The 19,794-nt window shown below is 48.8% G+C and overlaps 1 protein-coding gene across 4 annotated transcripts in view; it reads right to left on the bottom strand.

The window, feature by feature from the left end:
* WHRN (whirlin) overlaps nt 1-19,512 on the bottom strand; it is an 88,591-nt gene extending 69,079 nt beyond the window's left edge. For all 4 annotated transcript variants that reach the window (XM_030858904.3, XM_060300571.2, XM_030858905.3 and 1 more), the window contains exon 1: nt 18,033-19,512. In XM_030858904.3, the coding sequence (XP_030714764.2) occupies nt 18,033-18,653 (621 nt within the window). In that variant the 5' untranslated portion in view covers nt 18,654-19,512. The remainder of the gene's footprint in view (nt 1-18,032) is intronic.
* Nucleotides 19,513-19,794: the final 282 nt, after the last annotated feature.

The raw sequence follows: 19,794 nt of genomic DNA, 5'->3' as shown, positions 1-19,794 counted from the left end.
AAGCAAGAGCCGTCACCAGAGTCCTCTGCTCCCCTGCGTGTTATCACATGTACTGATGAAACTTGACCGAGGGGCTTAACCAGCATTCCACCAGGTCAGATCACGGAAATCTCGATCTGACCCGGCAGATGGCATGGCTAAGATACGACCCATCACCAGATGACTACTCAGACTGCATGCTATGATTCTAGAACTGTAAACTATATGTGTATGTCTTCAAACTTAATAACTTGCTACGTGGATTAATGCTCTCAGGAGGCAAATCTGCCTCACTCAGCTCTTCAGAGCTGACTCTGACACCCCAAAATCACAGTCCAGGCGATAGAATTCTCTGCTCAGCAGAGGACTGAGAAATAGACTGAAGACAGCCACAATGTGAAGGGACTGGGGGGCAGGGTGTTAGTACAGCAGATGCACACATGCTCCTGTGTTCGAAAACATGCACCAAAGTGCAAGCACAAGGTCACAAGATCATTAGACTATTGTCTGGAGGGACAGATACAAAAGAAGTGTTTCAGAAAAGTCTCGAGTAAGGACATATAATGGTGAGTCATCCAGCTTATTTCAGGGCAAGGTTTTCTCTTCTGGGGAACAGATCACTCAAACTCAGGAAGGGGAGCTGGTCTAAGACCCAGGTTAGTGATGGGGAAGAGAGGGAAGGATGTGCTACCCTGCTCTTCCTGACCCCACCTTGCCTAGTTGGGCTTTGGGTTCAGACTCACTGGGCACCAATCCTGGCTCTGAGGTTGACCTGCTGTGTGGCACAGAGCAAATAACCTAACCTCTCTGTGCCTGTTTCTGCATTTAAAATGCAACTGTTGTAAGGATTATTAAGATAATGTAAACTACCTATATAGTACATAGCACAGAGTAGGCACTAAATGCACATGAATTCCCTTCCTAAGTCTGCCAGCTTCTTCTCCCAAACAAAAGCCCTAGAAATTCTCTAAACCTCCCATCTACATGAATACAAATACATGAGCAACCCTAGCCCCTCCCTCCCAACTTTCCTCCTCTTCAGAAACGTCCTTCTTTCCTTTAATCCACACTTCCTCATATCAGCCCCGCCTTTGACACTCAGCCCTTTTCCCACCACCTCCAAGAAGCCTTCCTAGATAGTGAGTGACTCCCCTTCTCAGAGAGCACCCAGCGCACTTGTATGTTTTTGTTGCCATCTATACTATAGCCTCTGCATCACCTTCATACAGTCTGTCTCTTAGACTACAAGACAAGTTCCTTAAGGCACAATGCATGTTCTGTTTTCTTTATACCCTCCCCCTGTTCCCTCTCCTTCACTTACTTTCCCATTCATTCATTTCATTCATTTGCTCATTCATTCAAGATATTCCCTGGGCTTTCGAGATGCCAGGCAGCCGCCAGGAATTTGTTCAAATGAGGCCACAGAAAGAGCAGTCCACTAGCCTGGGGCTCAGGCAGCCCTGGGTCACCATTCCATGCTTCTGCACACTCACGTGAGCATACACACCTCAGACACACGTGGAATTCGGAGACAGAAGCAGAAGAGGGAATGGTTAAGAGCCGCAGCTCTGAAGCAGGGCTGCAAGGATTCCCATCCTGGCTCTGCTACCCGCCGATGGCAACCCCAGGCAAGTTACTTAGCCAGTCTGTACCCCAGTTTCCCAGGCATAAGACGGGATAATAGTAGTATTATCTTACAGGGCAGTGGTGAGGATTAAATTAGTTAATATAAATAAAGTGTTTAGTGCCTGGAAGATAGGTAAGAGGTACAGAAGGGTTAGGTGTTATTATTATAGAGAACCCAGAGTAGAAGTCTCAATTCACCATCCATGGTAATCACACACAGCTACATTCTGGTGTCTGTCCTTCCCGACTTCTTGTGTGCATTTTACAAACACGTGGATGTTCACACACAAAACTATTGTTGTCTGAGGTTTACACAGGTTGACTCATACTTAAGATTTCATTGATATCTTTTTTTTTTCAGCTAAAAAATATATTTTGAAGCTCTTTCCTCAAAAGATCACCTCTTCCAACACTACATGGCATTCCCTGGCAGAGATGCACAACCACTGAATTCCCACTCCCCTATTGCTGGACATTTATGTTGCTTCTCACTTTTGCCAGCACGAGCAATCTGCGATAACATACTTTTACGTGCATCTTGGTGCACACGTGCATCTAATTCTCTACACCAGAGAAAAGTGGAATCCCTGAGGCAGTGGGCTGTCTTTTTTTCATATGCAACCCTGTCCCTCTCTGTGTAGTTCCTATAACTACCTGCAGGGGGCAGCACTGTGAAACCTGGACCTATAGGAGGCCTGAATGCCCCCCATCTATGGGCGCTGTGGACGAGACTGGGTGAGGGCTGTGCAGCGATCTTTTCCTGAAGCAGAGCTCACTGTGGCGCAGGGATCCATCCTCTTTCATGCCTTCTTCCACAGGCTGCAGAAATCTCCCCGTTTAGGCAAATCTTGGCTCTATCTTCCAATCCCTTCTGGGGACCAAAGTATTATAAAGCATCAAAATAAAAAGGTGGCTGAGGGGGAGGACCCCTCGAGAGTTTCCCCCCCCCCCGAGAGTTTTTAAGTAAAAGGTATACTCACTAGAAAACCATTCCCAGACATAGTTCCACGTCTTCCTAGCTATGAGAGTTCAGGCGAGTTCCTTAAGCCCTCCAAGCCTCAGCTTTCTCACCTGTTAAATGGGGCTACTAATTCCTACCCTTACGGAGCTGTGTGGACAAAATGAGGACAGACAAGGTAATGTACACAAAGCACCTTGCACTGGGCACGGCATATAGCAGGTGCCCAGCAAATGGTGGTTAATATTATTGACAACAGCAAAATTAGTGCAATGACCACGCGTTTTATTCTTCCCACTGCACATATGAAGAAAGAACATCTGGGTGCTGAAGTGTCTTATGTAAGGTCACAGAGAGGATAAGAGGCTGGACTTGGACTTGAATCTTGGCTTCTCCAAACTCATGCATCTCTTACCAGTAGTTCAAGAAGGTTCAAATAACACAAGGGCAATCCCACGTCTTGGCCTCCCAAGATGGACAAGGAGAGGATCTGAAAAGGGAGCGTGGACTTACAGGCTGTAAATAAATGAGAGGCCTTGTACTCTTGAACCCTGAGCTGGTCCCAGGTGCAGCCATAGGCACTGGGAAGACCCTCCCCATTAGCCCCACTTTGAGGGAGGACAGAAATTGGTGTGTGGACTCTCTGCCCCTGTGGCATATTTTAATGTCAAGAGAAAGTAAAGCCCTAATGAACACTCTGTCTTCAGAGCTCCTTCCTCCGCACCACATTTTTGTCTGTGTTAATTATTGCCTCTTACAGGGACCACTAACTGCAACAGCTTTCCAGCCTCCCCTCTCAGCCTTCAAAATTAGTCTCTGCAGGGTGTCTGGACACCCTTTTAAAATGCAAGTGGACCATTCCCTGCCCTGCTCCAAACTCTCCCAGTGCCTCTCAGGCCTGCAGAGCTGACCCTGCTGCACGGCCAGCCTTATCTCCTGCCCTGCCACCTAGCCTTCCTTATAGTATCAAGTGCTCCAAGCTATTTGCACGTGCTACTCTCGGTTCCTGAAAGTACATATCTCAGCATACTCACTTATATAAGTGATTATTTTATCTTCATCTTTCTCAATAGACAGAGAAGACAGGAAATTCTTCTGGTTTGGTCACAGATGTATCAATAAATATGAAAGATAGGAGATTGTGGGTGATTCCACATAAAATGAGAGACAATGAAAAATGCAATTGAAATTGCCTTCCTCCTGAAATTGACCTCCTTCCTCTTGAAATTGACTGTCAATGAGGAATTTTACCTCTCCTGAAGTACCAATGAGTTCTCTATAGAATCTAAAAAAAATGTATTAATTTCTCTTTTTACCTTGGTTGCTAGGAAGCTCAAAATTCCATTTGAATATGAAATATTCCTATAAAGGCACCACCTCACACATGCCTGTGTGTGTGAACACATGTGTGAGTGCACGCACACACGCGCGCGCGCACACACACACACACACACACTACCCTTTTCAACATGGTTTCTGATTCCTCTTTCACGTGTCTCTTTCACGATATGCTTTTTAGGTAAAGTCACTCAGTTATTTTTGAAGTAGGAAGTAATATTAATTACAAATATATTAACAAATAAGTACATGGGATATGTAGAGTTTAAAGACGGTGTTAAATCACACCAGTCACATAGAAGGTGCTCAGTAAAACAACTGTCAAGTGGATGAATGAATGCTAAAGGACATCTCAAGGATTAGACATCTTCTATACGCAGTTGGAAGCAGAGGTATTTTTCACAGACGTATGAAGCAAAAATGAAAGGAGAAAGGTAATTAAACCACTGAGGAAATAATACATGTAGATAAAGGCCAGGGGAGATGGCAGAGAAGTGATGACTAGTTAAGGAGGGTGCGAATATCTGCATCGTTTCTCCTTTTCAGTTTTCTTAATGATGTTTAAACTTGCCTTTAATTGGGAACTTACTAAGTAGATTTTCAAAAATCAACTGTGTATTCCCCTCATTCTCTTTTCTTTATGAGTTTGACCTTCTCCAAAGGCTCAGTGTGAAGATGCAGAAGGAAACCTTTGCTCCAGTGCTGGGAATGCCAGGATCCCAGAGGCTGGAACGGGGACCTGAAATTTCAAAACCTCTGCTCTCCAGTATCTTTGCCCCTAAATGTCCTAGTGAGCTAAGGTTGTGCGAAAAGGAAAAACATGAAGGATCAAAGAGAGGGAAAAAAATGGTGTCCTTGGTGATAATGTCATGAGAAATTTACACGATAGTGACAGAGTGACCCTCCCTTTGCAAAACAATTCACAAGATGAGGACAGAGCGATTCCAGAAAGATATTGATTCCTTTTTAATGCAATTCTTCAATTATCCACTAAGCCTGGCTTTTAGTCTCTTATAATTTAAGTAAATTACTTTACAAATGTTCTTTTAAATTTTGTCTCTTTTTTCTTTTCTTTTTTCCTTTAAGGAGGAACAAGATTCTAGGAGTCATAAATATAATCACCAGATGCTCCTGAGTGGGTTTGCAATGGACTGCTTTGCTGTCTAGAATTAATGTCCATAGCGCATCCATCCATCAGGAAAATCAGTTTGTATCAGTATCATTTTCTCAGTGCACGAGTGGATACATGGATGGGGAGTATTCTCCTTGCTGACTCTCCACATTCCTGTTCGTCATCACTTTCTGTGCATTTTCAGTTAACACGGGGATGGGCTTCCAATTTAATTCACCCTTAGACTGAAGAATCTGAATTCAAGGTGGAGGAATCAACCACCTCCTAACAATCTACCCAGGAGATAAGATAAAGAAAAAGGCTGATAGATCTGACGACATGGAGATGTCAAATTCTTGTGATTTAATGGGCAAAAAACATCAAAAAGTTATACACCAAATAAATGTTTTATATATGTATTATATATCTATATATGTATCTAATATATGATATATTCTATACACTATATATATGTATATACAGCTATACAAACAATACACGCAAAGCAGTTCAGCTTCACTATTTAAATTATGCAAATCAGAGTAGGATACATTTTGTCGATCAGATTGGCAAAAATGGAAAAGAAATACAATATCCAGTGTTGGCAAGGCTGAGGAAAAATGAGGCGTCTTATACATTGCTAATGTTGGGCGAAGGGACTGTAATAAAAACAAACTCTTTCCCAAGAGCACTTTGGCAACATCTACCCAAGCCTTAAAAATCTGCCTACCCCTGAGCCAATGCCACCTCTAGAGAGACAGTCCAAAGAATTATTAGAGATGTGCTTAAAGATTAATGTGCAAGGATGTTTAAAGCAGAAATATGGATAATGTTTTTTTTAAAAAACAGTCCAACAAGAAGAAATTAGTTAAATAAACCATGAACCCCGTTGCTATGTTATATTATGCAATCATTAAAAATCATTTTCGAGAAACATTTATCAAGGTGGGAAGACAGTCCTGATATACATTGTCTGGTGAAAGAGGCAGGATCCATGACTATGTTCAGAGTGGCAGTTTTATAGAGGGTTCCCAGTGCAAATTCACACACATAGGCACACAGGGAACTGAACAGACAGGAATCAAATTGTCCACAGTGACAATTTCTGGGTAGAGGAGATTATCAAGATCTGGTGTATTTTTTCCTTTGTGTTTTTCCGGGGTTTCTAAGTTTTCTAAATTCACGCCGTATCTCTTAGGTCATTAACACACACACACACACACACACACACACACACACACACACACACACACACACACACACACACACACACACACACACACACACACACACACACACACACACACACACTTTATTTTTAAAAGCCCAGACTCCTCTACTCCTGTTCCTATGAACTGAATAAAATGGTCTTTGATTTACCCAGTCTGCAATGGCCACCAGTCTTTTACACAAGGCCGAGGAGACTCTGTCCTCATCCTGCCCAGATAGCAGACAGCAAGACAGATTCAAGCCTCCACCATCCAGTGAGGTGATTTCGTAAGCCACAGGTTTATCCTAATGGGGGTTGAGTTGAGGTCACAGTTATCTAGTGAGGGAATTTCCACAGACTGCACAAAATAAAATCCTGACCAAGGTCAGGGCATGGTGAGAGAGATAAGAGAGGGGGACAAGGAAAGGAGGCAAGGAGTGCCCTAAGGTTTAGTCAATGACATGCATAGAGCTTTCCCAGGAAGGGGCAGGGCGGCTGTGGCCTGGGTTGTTTGGTTCCTCATGGCTTTTCCTGCCAAATGGAAAAAATTGGGGAAGAAGTGCACATTTACTAAACCCCAGGTCTGGCCAGCACCGTGGCTTACACCCCGCTTCTCAGAAACTGTCAAGAGCTGTGGCCAAGAGCAATGCTTTGGAGGCAGAAAGACCTGGGTTCAAATCGTGTCCTGCGACCTCCCATCTGTGTGCAGGTCACTTCCTCTCCCAGATGCTCAGTGTCCTCTCCCCGGGGCTGTGTGAAGAGTCGGTGTGTGAAGCCCGAGCAGAGTTCCTGGTGGCACACGAAGACCCCCCATGTGGCCATATTTATGAGTGTGCATCTGGCTCTAGAGCCCAGGTTCAAGCACAGAAGGATGTTGCCTCTTTCCGGTGCTGCGGTGATGGATACATTCCCTCAAGTCAACAAAATCTAGGTTTAAATCCTGACTCTGCCACTTTCCATCGTGTGACAACAGGCAAGTGACAAATTCTTTGTAGTTTTGCAAAATGAAGCAAATAAACGTGGTACCTACCTGACAGGGCTGTTGTGATGTTTAAGTGAATTTATATATACAAAGGTTATTACTGTCCACAGAGCAACACAAGACACTAGGAAGTATATACCCTGTGTCACAACAGAGTGAAGGAGGCCACTACCCAGAGGAAGGGGAGGGGAGAAGGGAAGGTTTCTCGCGGATGGGGCAGCTGCATGTGGGCGGCAGGACTGCTGGGAGGATGCCCTGGGGCCATGGATGTCAACGGGTAGAGAGAAACAAAGCCTTGTTTCAGAGGAGGGCGGGTGTTGCTTGTCTGGCCAACTGTGAACTGCACTTGGGAACAGCCGGAGAAAAGGACTGTCTGTGGGTAAAAAGGGATCCGATCATGGGCAGCCCGAACATCAGGGCGAGGAGCTCGGCCTCTGCCCCATGGGCTCCCAGCTCCGATGCGAGGCACTAGGCAGGGCATGGCTGGATCAGACCCAAGTTAAGAAAGTTAACCCTGCTTCCAGGGTGCAGAATGGACTGGGCGGCAGGTGAGCGAGACGGGAGACAGCGAGGAGGCCTCTGAGGTTCGGCAGTGGCAATGGTGCGGGAGGAGTGAGACCTCACCGAGACCCGCTGGGGAGAGGTCAGTCCCAGAGAGTCTAACCCTGCCGGCGCTGGTGCAACCCCCAACGGGGACCATGGAGAAGAGGGGCAGGTCAAGTTACTAACTTGGGAAATGTCCACGATTTGCAGGTGAGTGGAGAGGTACCATCAGAGGGTCAGAGATGAGCCAGGGCAAATAAAGTTGTTGTTAATACTAGAGAAGAGCTGAAATTATACATAAAAATAAATAAATAAACTAACGGGAGGACAGATCCTGTTCAGAGACCACACTGCTAGGAGACGGGTGAAGAGACAGACATTTGGGGGAAGAGGGGAAGGAATTTGTGGGCGATCTGAACATCCTGACCTGCCCAGCAGACTTAAAAATCTCAGGATTTGGAAGGACTCTTGGAAGCGGGAGAGGGTTCAGGAGAGTTGGGGAAAATCTGGGAGAGGTTTGGGGAACCCAAGAAGAAAGAAGAGGGAGGCGGAAGAGAGATGAAGAAAAGCATAAAGGTCATGCTGGGCCCAGACACACCAGAGGACACCACACCCTCCATCCGGGGCCGGGAGGATGGAAATGGCAGAAGGAAAACCCCTCCCCAAGGACTTCTGGGCGGAGCTTCCCTGCCTACATGGGAGGTTAACTTCTGATAGCTGGACCACTTTTCTATTCTTTTCTTTTCTTAATCAGAAACCTCTTAATGAAGCCTAGAACACCATTTCAGAAGTGGTTCAAGTAAATTACAGGTTTTTTTTTTTAAGGTGTGGATGCCCGTGTTGTCAAATCACCACTTTCACCTGCATTAATCGCTTAAATGGGTTCTGGAAACAGCTAACTCCTCGGCCTCCTCGTCAGGACCCCTGGGGCACCCAACAGGGAAGGATGCTGGGGAACAAGGTTGGGCATGCAGCTGATCGGGGAACAAGGCTGTCACACGCTGGCCTCTGGGCCATGCATCTATCTTGCCTCCCGACATTTTTAAGGGAGGTCGGGGCATAAAATTCCACTCAATCCCTGGGCTTGATTACTGCTGTAAAATGAAAATGCAGATGCCAACATCCAGATAGGAGCAATTACATTTTTAAAGAAACTCTGTCTATGTGGGAATATGGATTACATTTAGTAAATGACTGTGCAATTCAAACATCTACAATGGATCAGAAAGCGCCAAGTTCCAGAGTTTTCTTCCAAATGAATTTTTCTTTGTTTTTCAACAGGCACAACGGAAAACTTTCAAAGCCAAGCAAATTCAGTCGATAGCATTTTTCGTTTCAATCCTTTCAGTGGGACCTCTACATCCTTATTTCTCAAACTTTTGATGTGCAACGGCGTCAGTGACCTGTTTGTAAGGACAGGGAACCAGGCTCACCAGTGTGGGAGTCTGAGTCACAGAGAGGCAAAGGGAGTTGCTCAAGGTCCCCGCCAAGTACACTGTCACATGAACCCAGGTCCATCTCCAAAAGTTACCTCTTGGGTACAGACCTCCCTTCCCTTGATTTTCCAATATATCAGCTGACCTTGCACATCTGGAATTGTGCTCCGAAACAGCTAAGGATGGGGACAGGCTCGATCTACCTTTCTGATCAAGTCTTTATGTGGATATAAATGGGGGTGGAGGCAAGGAAAGGAGGCAAGGGGGAAGGGGTGGAATCCAAAAGAAACATGTGCTTCCCAAACCTCAGAGTGGTTAAGACTTGTCTGGGGGTGGGGGCTTGTTAATTTGTGAATCACCACTTTTAAGGCCCCAACACCTGGGTGTCTGGAAACACACTTTTGATGTCACTTTACTATGTTCTTCCCTGTAGCCTGCAGCCTAAAAGTACTGTGAAGAGGACAGCCTGGGACTTGTTTATGGGAGGCTCTGCTCTATCTGCTTTGCACTCAAAGTTGAGAGGATGCTGATACTATGAAAACTCAGGTAGAAGGGAAAAATAACTATGAAACTGGCTGCCAGCTGAAGCAGTACCACAGCCAATTCAGCAGAAGGAACACAAATTCTCAGAGCGGGAAGAGGCAAAGGGGCTGGGACTGAAAAGGAAGAAAAAAAAAACGTTTATGCATTCTCAGATAGAGCAGCTTTGAAACATACACGTGATTAGTAGGAACTTGCCCTTCACCTGAAATGTTGAGGTCTCTGGAAACCTGAAGTGTTTCTTCTTTTTTTTTAATAATAAAAAGCCAGAAGATACATCTCACCCGAAATTGGTTCATTGATTGCTGCAGAATGCATAAATGATTCTATTTTGGAATCTCAGACACAGGCTTCTGGGAATGTGATTTTTAAATTAAAAGCAAAGTGACAAATGAAATAACTGAAGGGGTCTCTTAGGGTCAATTTGGGCTGCAGAGTTGGAAAAAGCTATTGCCCAGGGCTTCCCTGGTGGCGCAGTGGTTAGGAATCTGCCTGCCAGTGCAGGGGACATGGGTTCAAGCCCTGGTCCGGGAAGATCCCACATGCCGCGGAGCAACTAAGCCCGTGCGCCACAAGTACTGAGCCTGTGCTCCAGAGCCCGCGAGCCACAACTACTGAGCCCACGTGCCACAGCTACTGAAGCCCGTGCACCTAGAGCCTGTGCTTCACAACAGAAGCCTGCGCACCACAACGAAGAGCAGCCCCCACTTACCACAACTAGAGAAAGCCTGTGTGCAGGAACGAAGACCCAACGCAGCCAAAAATAAAAAGTAAATAATTTTTTTTTTAATTTTTAAAAAATTTTTTTGCGGTACACGGGCCTCTCACTGTTGGGGCCCCTCCCGCCGCGGAGCACAGGCTCCGGATGCGCAGGCTCAGCAGCCGTGGCTCACAGGCCCAGCCGCTCCACGGCACGTGGGATTCTCCTGGACCGGGGCACGAACCCGTGTCCCCCGCATCTGCAGGCGGACTCCCAACCACTGCGCCACCAGGGAAGCCCTAAATAAATTTATTGAAAAAAGAAAAAGAAAAAAACAAAAAGCTATTGCCCACCGTCACAGACCACACTTTTGTTTAAGGTCTTTCACTTAAATGGTATTAGAGGGTTTCCTATTCAGTAGGTTTTCATACCTATTAACACATTTGATCCCTACGGCCATCCTGGGAAGGAGGCAAGTGGGAGGTAGCTCTGCCCATTTCACAGTTCTGAAGCTGAGGTTCAGAGATGTCACGTGATCTGCTCACAGCCACACAACTAGCTTCCTGGTACAGCACACAGTAGAGCCTATGGCTTTCCTTGATTTTTCTATCCAGCACCCAGTACACTGCAACCCACAGACTTTCTTAAGCAATCCCACTCAAGAACCAAGGAATCCTGAAGTCAGCAGCATTGTATTGGGAGTAAGATCATTCCATTCATTCAGCAAATATTTATTTATTAAAACACCTACTGTGTGCCAGGCACTGTGGAGGTGCTGGGGGTGTGTCAGTGAGTAATGCAGGTCAAATTTCAGTTCTCATGGAGCTTACTCGAAGTGGGGAAGGCAGATGATAAACAGTAAAATGTCCTGGTAGTGACAAGTGTGCTGAAGGAAATTAAAGCAGGGTACAAGGATGGAGGAGTTGGGGGGTGGGGGCGATGCTGCTTTGGAGAGGGTGGCAGGGATGCAGATGCATGCAGATGTCACGGCACTTAAAACACTTGGTGGGACCTCTCTGGTGGCGCAGTGGTTGGGAGTCCGCCTGCCAACGCAGGGGACGCGGGTTCAATCCCCGGTCCAGGAAGATCCCATATACCGCGGAGCAACTAAGCCTGCGAGCCACAACTACTGAGCCCGTGCACCACAACTACTGAAACTCGCGCACCTAGAGCCCGTGCTACGCAACACGAGAAGCCACTGCAATGAGAAGCCCGGGCACCACAACGAAGAGTAGCCCCCACTTGCTGCAACTAGAGAAAGCCCACGCGCAGCACCGAAGACCCAATGCAGCCATAAATAAATAAATTTAAGAAAACAAAAAACAACAACACTTGGTGACCTGTGGCCATGGATGGATCCAAGTCCCCCCTCGTGACTCCCTGAGGGCACGGGCTGTATACTGGTCATCTCTGATTTCCGAGTACAAGCCACAGGCCTGGGTGTGGTAAGTGCTGCGTAGAGCACCAGCGGACAAACGGCTCTGCCTGACGACAGGCTGGACTGAAAGATGCCACTTTCTCTCGACATGTAAGCAGCAGACTCCCCACTTGGTAAAATGAAGCCTTTGGATAGTTTTTAAAAGGCCCCCTGAATGTCAGGCACAAAATGTACCATCTGCCTGCCTTCCAGCAGGGGGCTGGCATTGCCGTCCAGAAGGACGGGTACATAACCCTGGGGCTGGGTTCCAGGCGGGGAGGTAAGGCAAAAGGGCTACTTAACTCCTAATCCCAAAGGTAACCCTGGGCTAGTCAATTTCACCTCCTTGGGCACAACCCTCCTGACCTCCCTGCCTTCCCTGGAGGGGAGAAAGCACCCAGCATACAGTAGACACACACGAAGTCAGCCTCCTCTCTTCCCAGTAGTGTTCCGGAAAGCAAGGTTAAGACACAAGTGCACCGACCCCATGGTGCTGCCGCCTGCAGCTGATGCCCGAGTGCATGGGAAGCAAATGGAGGGGCTGATTCTTGCTCTTTGCACCCTTTCCACCTGGCCTGCTGTAAAAGTACAATGGAAATGTCTGCAGCACAGGAATCTTGAAAAGGCGGCCCCGCCCTGGGGCGCAATCAGAAGTCTGTGTGAGCTCAACATTAACATCAGATTCTTGCTTGGGGGTTTTTAAAGAAAAAGAAAAAAGGAAGAAATAGAATCGGCTTTGAAAGATTTGTATTGCAGCCTGCAGCTACCTCTAGCCATGAAGTGTCATTCCTTCTAATCAGATTCTCTGGTCCTTGCTGGGCACTAGTCCGGGGTCCCTAGGCCGTGGAGACCAAACACTGCCCTTCCAGGTCATCAAAGAACCTTGCTGGAAAGCCAGTTGGAGCCTAATCCCCAGGAACGCCTGCTTTAGTGCAAAGCCCTTTGAAGGGGGGGCGGGGGGGGGGCGGGATTATGACTCAGGAGGAAATGCACATGTGCAGCAAGCACGAGCCGACAGGCAGGCAAGGGGCTGCGTGCACTTGACAGGTGCGTACAGACCGGGTGTCTTGTGGCTGAAGAAAGGCGGAGGTGGGAAGCAGCACCGCGCACAAAATCCAATTGGTCGGGGGTTAAAGGATCCTACTTATCTCTGTAGCTCCATCTAAATGATGAATCTACGGCAGGTAATAAACAACTGGGTTTGTCGGGAGGGGGAGGGGGAGAAACAAGAAGCTAGCGCTGGAGTGATTCTACACCTCTTTCCCGTCCAGCTTAAAGGCAGGAGGCAGGAATCTTCTACGATAAAAATATCAATCCTGAAAAAAACAAATAAAGGCATTCTCTTCCACCCTAGAAAATGCTTCTTTGATTTGAACCGTAAATAACCAGGTGAAAGGCACCATCATTTTCTAAAACCTTGAGGATCTGCTTGAGTCAGATAAATACACAAGACTAAATTAAAGAAATGCACCCTCTCAAGGTACTGCATCACGCTGTGGGCCCAGCAACCAAACATTTATTCAATAAAGGTTTTATTAATAGTGAGCTTTCAACATGTCATTGCTGGCAGGACTCAGAGGACCCAAGAATGAGTGCGGAGCCAGAGGAAAGCCTGTGTGTCCCCACGAACACATTACCCATGGTTTCCAAATTGGAAGACAGGAATGAGACAGGGGAGGAGGAGCTGTGTTTCAGACACAAAGTTGGAAGTGGTAATAATTTGTAATGGCTTCAGCCAACCATGTACAATGGGAAGATGACAAATGTGTCATTTAGAATGTGCCAGACCAAATACAATAACTTATATTTAATACAGACAGATTCTTCCCGGGTTATTATGCAAAGGAAAGGAGGGTGTGATAACTCTAATTAAATGAAAGGGCCAGCCACTGGTTTAAACTTCTGGAACGTTTCAAATTCTAATATGCTCCTTGGATGTACCTGGGAGGATTCAGAGACTGTAATGAAGCCGTTTAATTTTTATCGAGATGAAACACACGCATCCATACACACACATCCCGGCGGCACGTGGATACCCCGCATTCTGCTACCGGAAGAATCAGGGACTCAGAAAGCAAATTCACTCAGAAAGTGAATTTGATTTTGAATGCTCCCAGGGTGGTGCTGGGCATGCCACAGTCCTGTTGTCGTGTTCTCATGTACTCTGGAATGGCACAAGGGTTAGTGTTCTTGGGGTGAGGGACAGCAGTCAAGTTCTTGCCAGCACAGTGTATAAGCCATCAATTTCTTGATTTGGTAGGAGGCTACCCAAGAGTGCCAAGATTCTTGTCTCCCAATCGTTAGCCAACTTTCTTTACTCTGCGATAAACGAAATCAATTCCAAAAGAACAAGAAAACACCGGATTAGACGTTCTAAACGGCTCTGTGTAGTACATACTGAGCAAATCACAGACTGTCTGAACTGGAAGGGACCTTGGGCAGCCCTGGCTCATCCACCCTAGGACCCGTGGAGAGTCAGTGACTGGCCCAAGGTCACACGACAAATGTGCAGCAGAGTCCAACATCCCTGGCCTGTGGACTTCCTGGCCAATTTATCAAGCATTTTTGGCTGAAAATCTTTGAAAGATCTACTTTGTTATTATTATTACCTTGGCTCCTGTTCGTTCAAGATAGACTTTTCAAAAATCAAACGTTTCAACATAATGCAAATAGTAAATGGCTTGCCTTATCCGCACCTGTCCCTGCTGATTTAGCAAATAGTCTTCAAGAGAGGGATGGGAGCCCCATCAGACAGAGGATAAAATCCTCACTGAACTTGCCCTAACAATGGATATTTGATTTGTCAGAAGAGAAGTGGAAGAACCCTTGTATACTCAATCTCCTCTGTTCACTGAGAGGAGGTGACCCTCTCTGATTCATCAACTCTTAAGGAATTTGATTCCTAAAATTTAATTTTCTTTATACACACACACACACACACACACACAATTAATCTCTCCTTTGAGAAGCTCAGAGGATCTTTCCCCACTTTCTACCTGCAGAGGAAAAATAAAGATTTCAAGATTGAAAACATATCTCCTCAATACCCAAAACATGGAAACAACCTAAGTGTCTACTGGCAGATGAAGGGAGAAAGTAAAGGTGGCACATAATTTACGTACAATGGAATATTATTCAGCCATTTAAAAAAGGAAATCTTGCCATCTGTGACAACACAGATGAACCTGGAGGACATTATACCAAGCAAAATAAGCCAGACGCAGAAGGACAAATACTGCATGATCTCACTTATAAGTGGAATCTAAAAACGTTGACCTCATGAAAGTAGAGAGTTGCATAGTGGTTGCCAGGGTTTGGGGGTGGGGGAAAGGGGAGATATTGGTAAAAATTCCAGGTATAAGATGAGTAGGTTCTAAGGATCTAATGCACAGCACGGTGACTACAGTTAATAATTCTGAACTGTATTCTTAAAATTTGCTAAGCGAGTACGTGTTAAGTGTTCTTATCATGAAAATAAAGTAACTGTGAAGTGATGGATATGTGAATTAGCTTAGTTGTGGTAATCATTTTGCGATATAAAGGTGTATCAAATATCCCATTGTATACCTTAAATACATACAATTTTTACTTGCCAGCTATACTTGAATAAAACTGTGGGAGGAAGCAAAAAATAAACAAATGAAATAAACAAATAAAATTGAAGAAGAAGAAAAAAGAAAACACGTCTCCTACTAAATGCAACGTGATATCCTGGAACAGAAGAAGGACAGAAGCAGAAACACTGGTGCCATTTGAATAAAATCTGAAGTTAAAATCCCTGCACCGTAGCTTATAAAGAGGGGCTGGAAGTGCAGAAATCCCGGTTAAGGGCAGTTTGTATCTCGTAGAGAAGCCGGGGCCTCTTTGGGCTTTCAGTTAAGGGACTTAACACCTTTAATTTTGTGGAAATGTGTCAACAGCTGCAAGTGTTCTAAACTGTCCCTGAAACTCCCGCCCATCCTGCAAGCCCAGGCCCTCCTGAGGCCTCAGAGATGAGGTTCCGCCTCCTCCGTTTTAAATTCCATCCATGGAAAGTCCGTCCCCCTTTCTCCCCGGAGTTAAGGTGACACAAAGCGGCACTCGTTTGCCTGTTGCTTCTGGAGGGTCCAAAGGGGTGTGTTCCAGGCTAGTTATGTGTCTGGCATTGGCCGGAAGGAAGAGGGTCACCCGAGAGGCAAGTGTTCCCTCAGCCTGCTCAGGAAAAGTGACAGGGGTAAGGAGCTGCCGGGATCGCACTGGCTCTCACCCATCCAAGGGCAGTTCTCTCCTATCAACACCACCCCGCCCCCGCCCCCCCCCCCCCCAAGCAAGGGCAGTTCGGCAGCTTCAAAAGCTGTTCCAAGAGAGTTCAGGTCTGACTCTGGAAGCAACAGGAGTAAACACAGGAGCGAAGGCCTGGTGCTGTTCTGAGTCACCGGGTAGCAGCACCTTGGGGTAGTCGAGGGACGTTCAGGGAGAAGATGCAGAGCGCCATCAACGAGATGGGGGAGGGCCAAACGGAAACTCACTACTGAGCAGCTCCAGCCTTAGAGGTGCCGCAGAGTCTGGGGTGGGAACTGAAGGGAGACTCAGTGTTTTGAAAGTCCAGGTTACCTGAGGCCATTCCCAAGTCTATCACCTTGGATGATTAAGCTACCTGAGTCCTTTTAAACTGCCATGAAAATTGAATCCACGTTTATAAATGACCATTTGGATCAAGTATCTTTCAAGTATAAATGGATCATCTGGGAACTCCAGACCTTTTCGGGTCAAAGGCTAATGGACTATCTCTTTATAAATAGGTGGAATGTCAGGTAACAGGAAGAGATTGGCTGGGGGGAGGAGACAGAGAGGAGGATGCCAGGAAACCCACAAGGAGCTTCGTCCGCTGCACCCCTGAACAATATAAACTCATCCGTCTTTTTTCAGAAGCAGTGAAGAAGTTTCTAAAATCCCCAGGGGCCTCCCTGAGGGGCAGACAGATCAGGAAGCAAATGAGGGAAGCCAAGGTCAGAGGATGGTCATGCCCCAGGTGAACAGTCAGGAAGTGGGTTCAAGATGCGCCTGGCCACAGGTCATTAACAGACACAGGAAGTAGCCTGGGGACCTCTGCTGCCTACGCGCTCCCCAGCAGCCTGCAGGCCCTCCGCTGGAGTCCAAAACGCCTGCATAGAGGGGACCCCAGGCAGGGGCGGGTGGTGGGGTGGTGAGAAGCTGGGTCACAGGCAGCCCCAATCCCCTGGGAAGCATTTTCCCTGCAGAAGCAGATTGTGTCACTGTTCCTTTTCCCCAGAACCCTTCACTTCTTGCACACAAAGGTGGTGGTGGTGGTGGAGGTGGAGGTGGTGGTGGTGGTGGTGGTGGTGGTGTGTGTACCCCTGCAAGGGATCCCTGAATCCACACATAAACCAAACGCTCTCCACCTCATACTCCAGTTGATCTGCAATAGCCCTGGGCACGAGACCAGCAAACATGTACATTCCTTTAAACAGCATGATTAAATCCCTAAGAGCTAGTTGTCAGGAGGTTATTTTTCTCAATTAACAGACACAAAAAGTACAACTACTCTCAAGGGGGTGGGGGATTGATTTTTGACATTCAGGCAGATGCCTCCTTCCCAACAAGGTTAGAGACACTTACAGTCCAAGTGAGAACCAGAGGTTATGAGGGGGCAAGTGACGTGTCCCAAGATACATGGCCTGGTTCAATAAACAGCAGGGTCAGGCCAGAACTCTGTGGGTCACCAGACCAGCCTCCCTGGACCACTCTGAAGCTAACAGAACTTTCTTTCAGGGGCAAAAGCCTAGAGAATAATGAGAATAACAACAGCAGAAGGGGAGGTCACCCACTGATAACTGACTATATGCCAAGCAGAGACCTTCTCTCTTTCAATGCTCATAAGAACCCACAGCCTCTTTCGCATTTTGTAATCACACATTTGCCTAAATGTTTGATAATGCCTGTCTCCCACGCACTAGCCTTTATGCCCCATGAAGGCAGGGTCCATGTCCGTTTTGCCCACCACTATATCCCAAGCGCCTGGCATCTATTTGCTCAAAAAACTAGATGTTCCTGTTTTAAAGAAATACTTTTAAGAAAAACGGTACCCAGAAAGGTCAAGCGATTTGCCTAAGGACACACAGCATGGACTTAATGCCAATATGAGGAGCTTCGCCACTCTGTCCCGTACTCACCCCCAAACCAGAGCCCTACCTTGACGGCCTCAGCGTGGGTCACCCGGGCCAGGGATTTGTCGTTGACACGCAGAATCTGGTCCCCGACTTGCAGCCCTTCCTTCTCGGCCAGAGAGCCTGGCTCCACCAGCGACACATAGATGCCCACGCCATGCTCCGAGCCCCCGCGGATGCTGAAGCCCAAGCCCTCGTGGGCCTTGGCGCGCCGCAGGCTCACTAGGCGCACCTCCCCGGGCCCCGCGCCGTCGGGGCCGCCCCAGGTGGGTTGCCTGTAGGAGGAGGTGGCGGGCAGGTAGAGACCCTCGGCAGTGTATTGGTCGAAGAGCAGCTGGTCAGAGCGCGGGATGACCAGCCGCAGCATGGGCAGCAGACGCCGCTTGACCGGGCTGTCCAGCAGCACGCGCAGGGTGCGCACCAGGTCGAAGACGTTGCGGCGCGCGTGGTAGGCGTTCAGACAGTGCGTGAACTGCTCCCGCTCCGCCTCGCTCAGCAGCGCCGTCAGCGCCTGGTGCAGCTGGCGCACGTTGGCAGACAGCAGTCGCAGCCCCGCGCCCCCGCCGCCGCCGCCCGCCCCGGCCGCGGAGCCCAGCGAGCCGGTGGAGGACGAGCTCACCGACAGGCCGTCCAGCTGCGCGTTCATCTCCCCGCCGAGGGCCGGGCGGGCTCGGGGCGCGCGGTGGGGCAGCCGCTGCACTCGCTGGCACTGGCGCGACAGCTGGATCCCCGGGAGCGCGGAGATCGCAGCCGGAGTCTGGGTTTGGGAGCTGGGGGGACGCCGAGACAGGGGCTGGATCCTGGGAGACGCAGAGACGGCTGCCGGAGTCTGGGCTTGGGCGGGACGGGGGGTGGGCACGGAAACAGTGCCTGAATCCTGGGGGTATCGCGGAGACCAGTGCTAGAGTCCCGGGCGCGCGAAGACGGAGGGGGTCGCGAAACTGGAGTCCTCGGGGCGCAGAGACGGAGGCTGGAGTCCAGAGGACGCGGAGACAGCGGCTGAAGTCCGGGCAAGGCGGAGACGGCGGCGGGGTTCCAAGGGACAAGGAGTTGGCGGCTGGAGCCCTGAGGTCGCGGCTACTGCGGCTGGAGTCCGGGGGGACACGGAGAGAGCAGCTACATTCTGGAGGGCACAGAGACGACGGGTGGCTGCAGTGGGGTGGGGGGGTGCCCAGCAAAGCTGACCGCCCCGTCACACCATGCCCGGGGCTCCCCCAGCCGGGCCGCCCGTTCCTCTCGGGCTGGGGGACCCCAAAGTCATAAGTTGGGGTGGGGGGCGCTCTAGTCCCAGAGCCCCCCGAATCGCAGCTGATGGAGCCGCACGGGCGTCCGGCAGGGGGTGCGGGGCATGTCCGGGGCAGCCCTGGGAGGCAGCAGCCCGGGGACCCCTGCGCCCCCCGAACCCCCGCGCGCAGACGGAGCCGCGCGGCCGCGAGCCGGGACTTTGAGAACTGTTGAGCAGCCCCGGGGCCGATCTTCCAGCGAGTTCCGACGCCGTCGCTCTCGCCAGCCCAGTCTTGGCCCCGCCCCCTTGCCCCTCCCCCTCTCCGCCCCCTCCCCCCCGCGGGCTCTTCAGGAAATGACGTCCGGCTTCGCGCCTGGCGGTTGCCTGGAGACGGGGTGAAACAGTCCAACCCCAGGGAAGAAAGGGGTGAAAGTGCAGGTAGGGGTGGGAGGATAATGCGAGTCCCCCCCTTCTCCAGCCGCGGGCCGGGGGGGCTGGACCTCAAAAACTGCTTTTCCGCGATCGAAGCCTGTTCGTCAGGATCGCTTTGGTGCACCTAGCA

Source organism: Globicephala melas, chromosome 6 (genome assembly GCF_963455315.2).
Source record: "Globicephala melas chromosome 6, mGloMel1.2, whole genome shotgun sequence".
NCBI lineage: Eukaryota > Metazoa > Chordata > Mammalia > Artiodactyla > Delphinidae > Globicephala > Globicephala melas.
The sequence above is the reverse complement of the archived record's forward strand: the minus strand, read 5'-3'. Positions and strand labels throughout refer to the sequence as shown.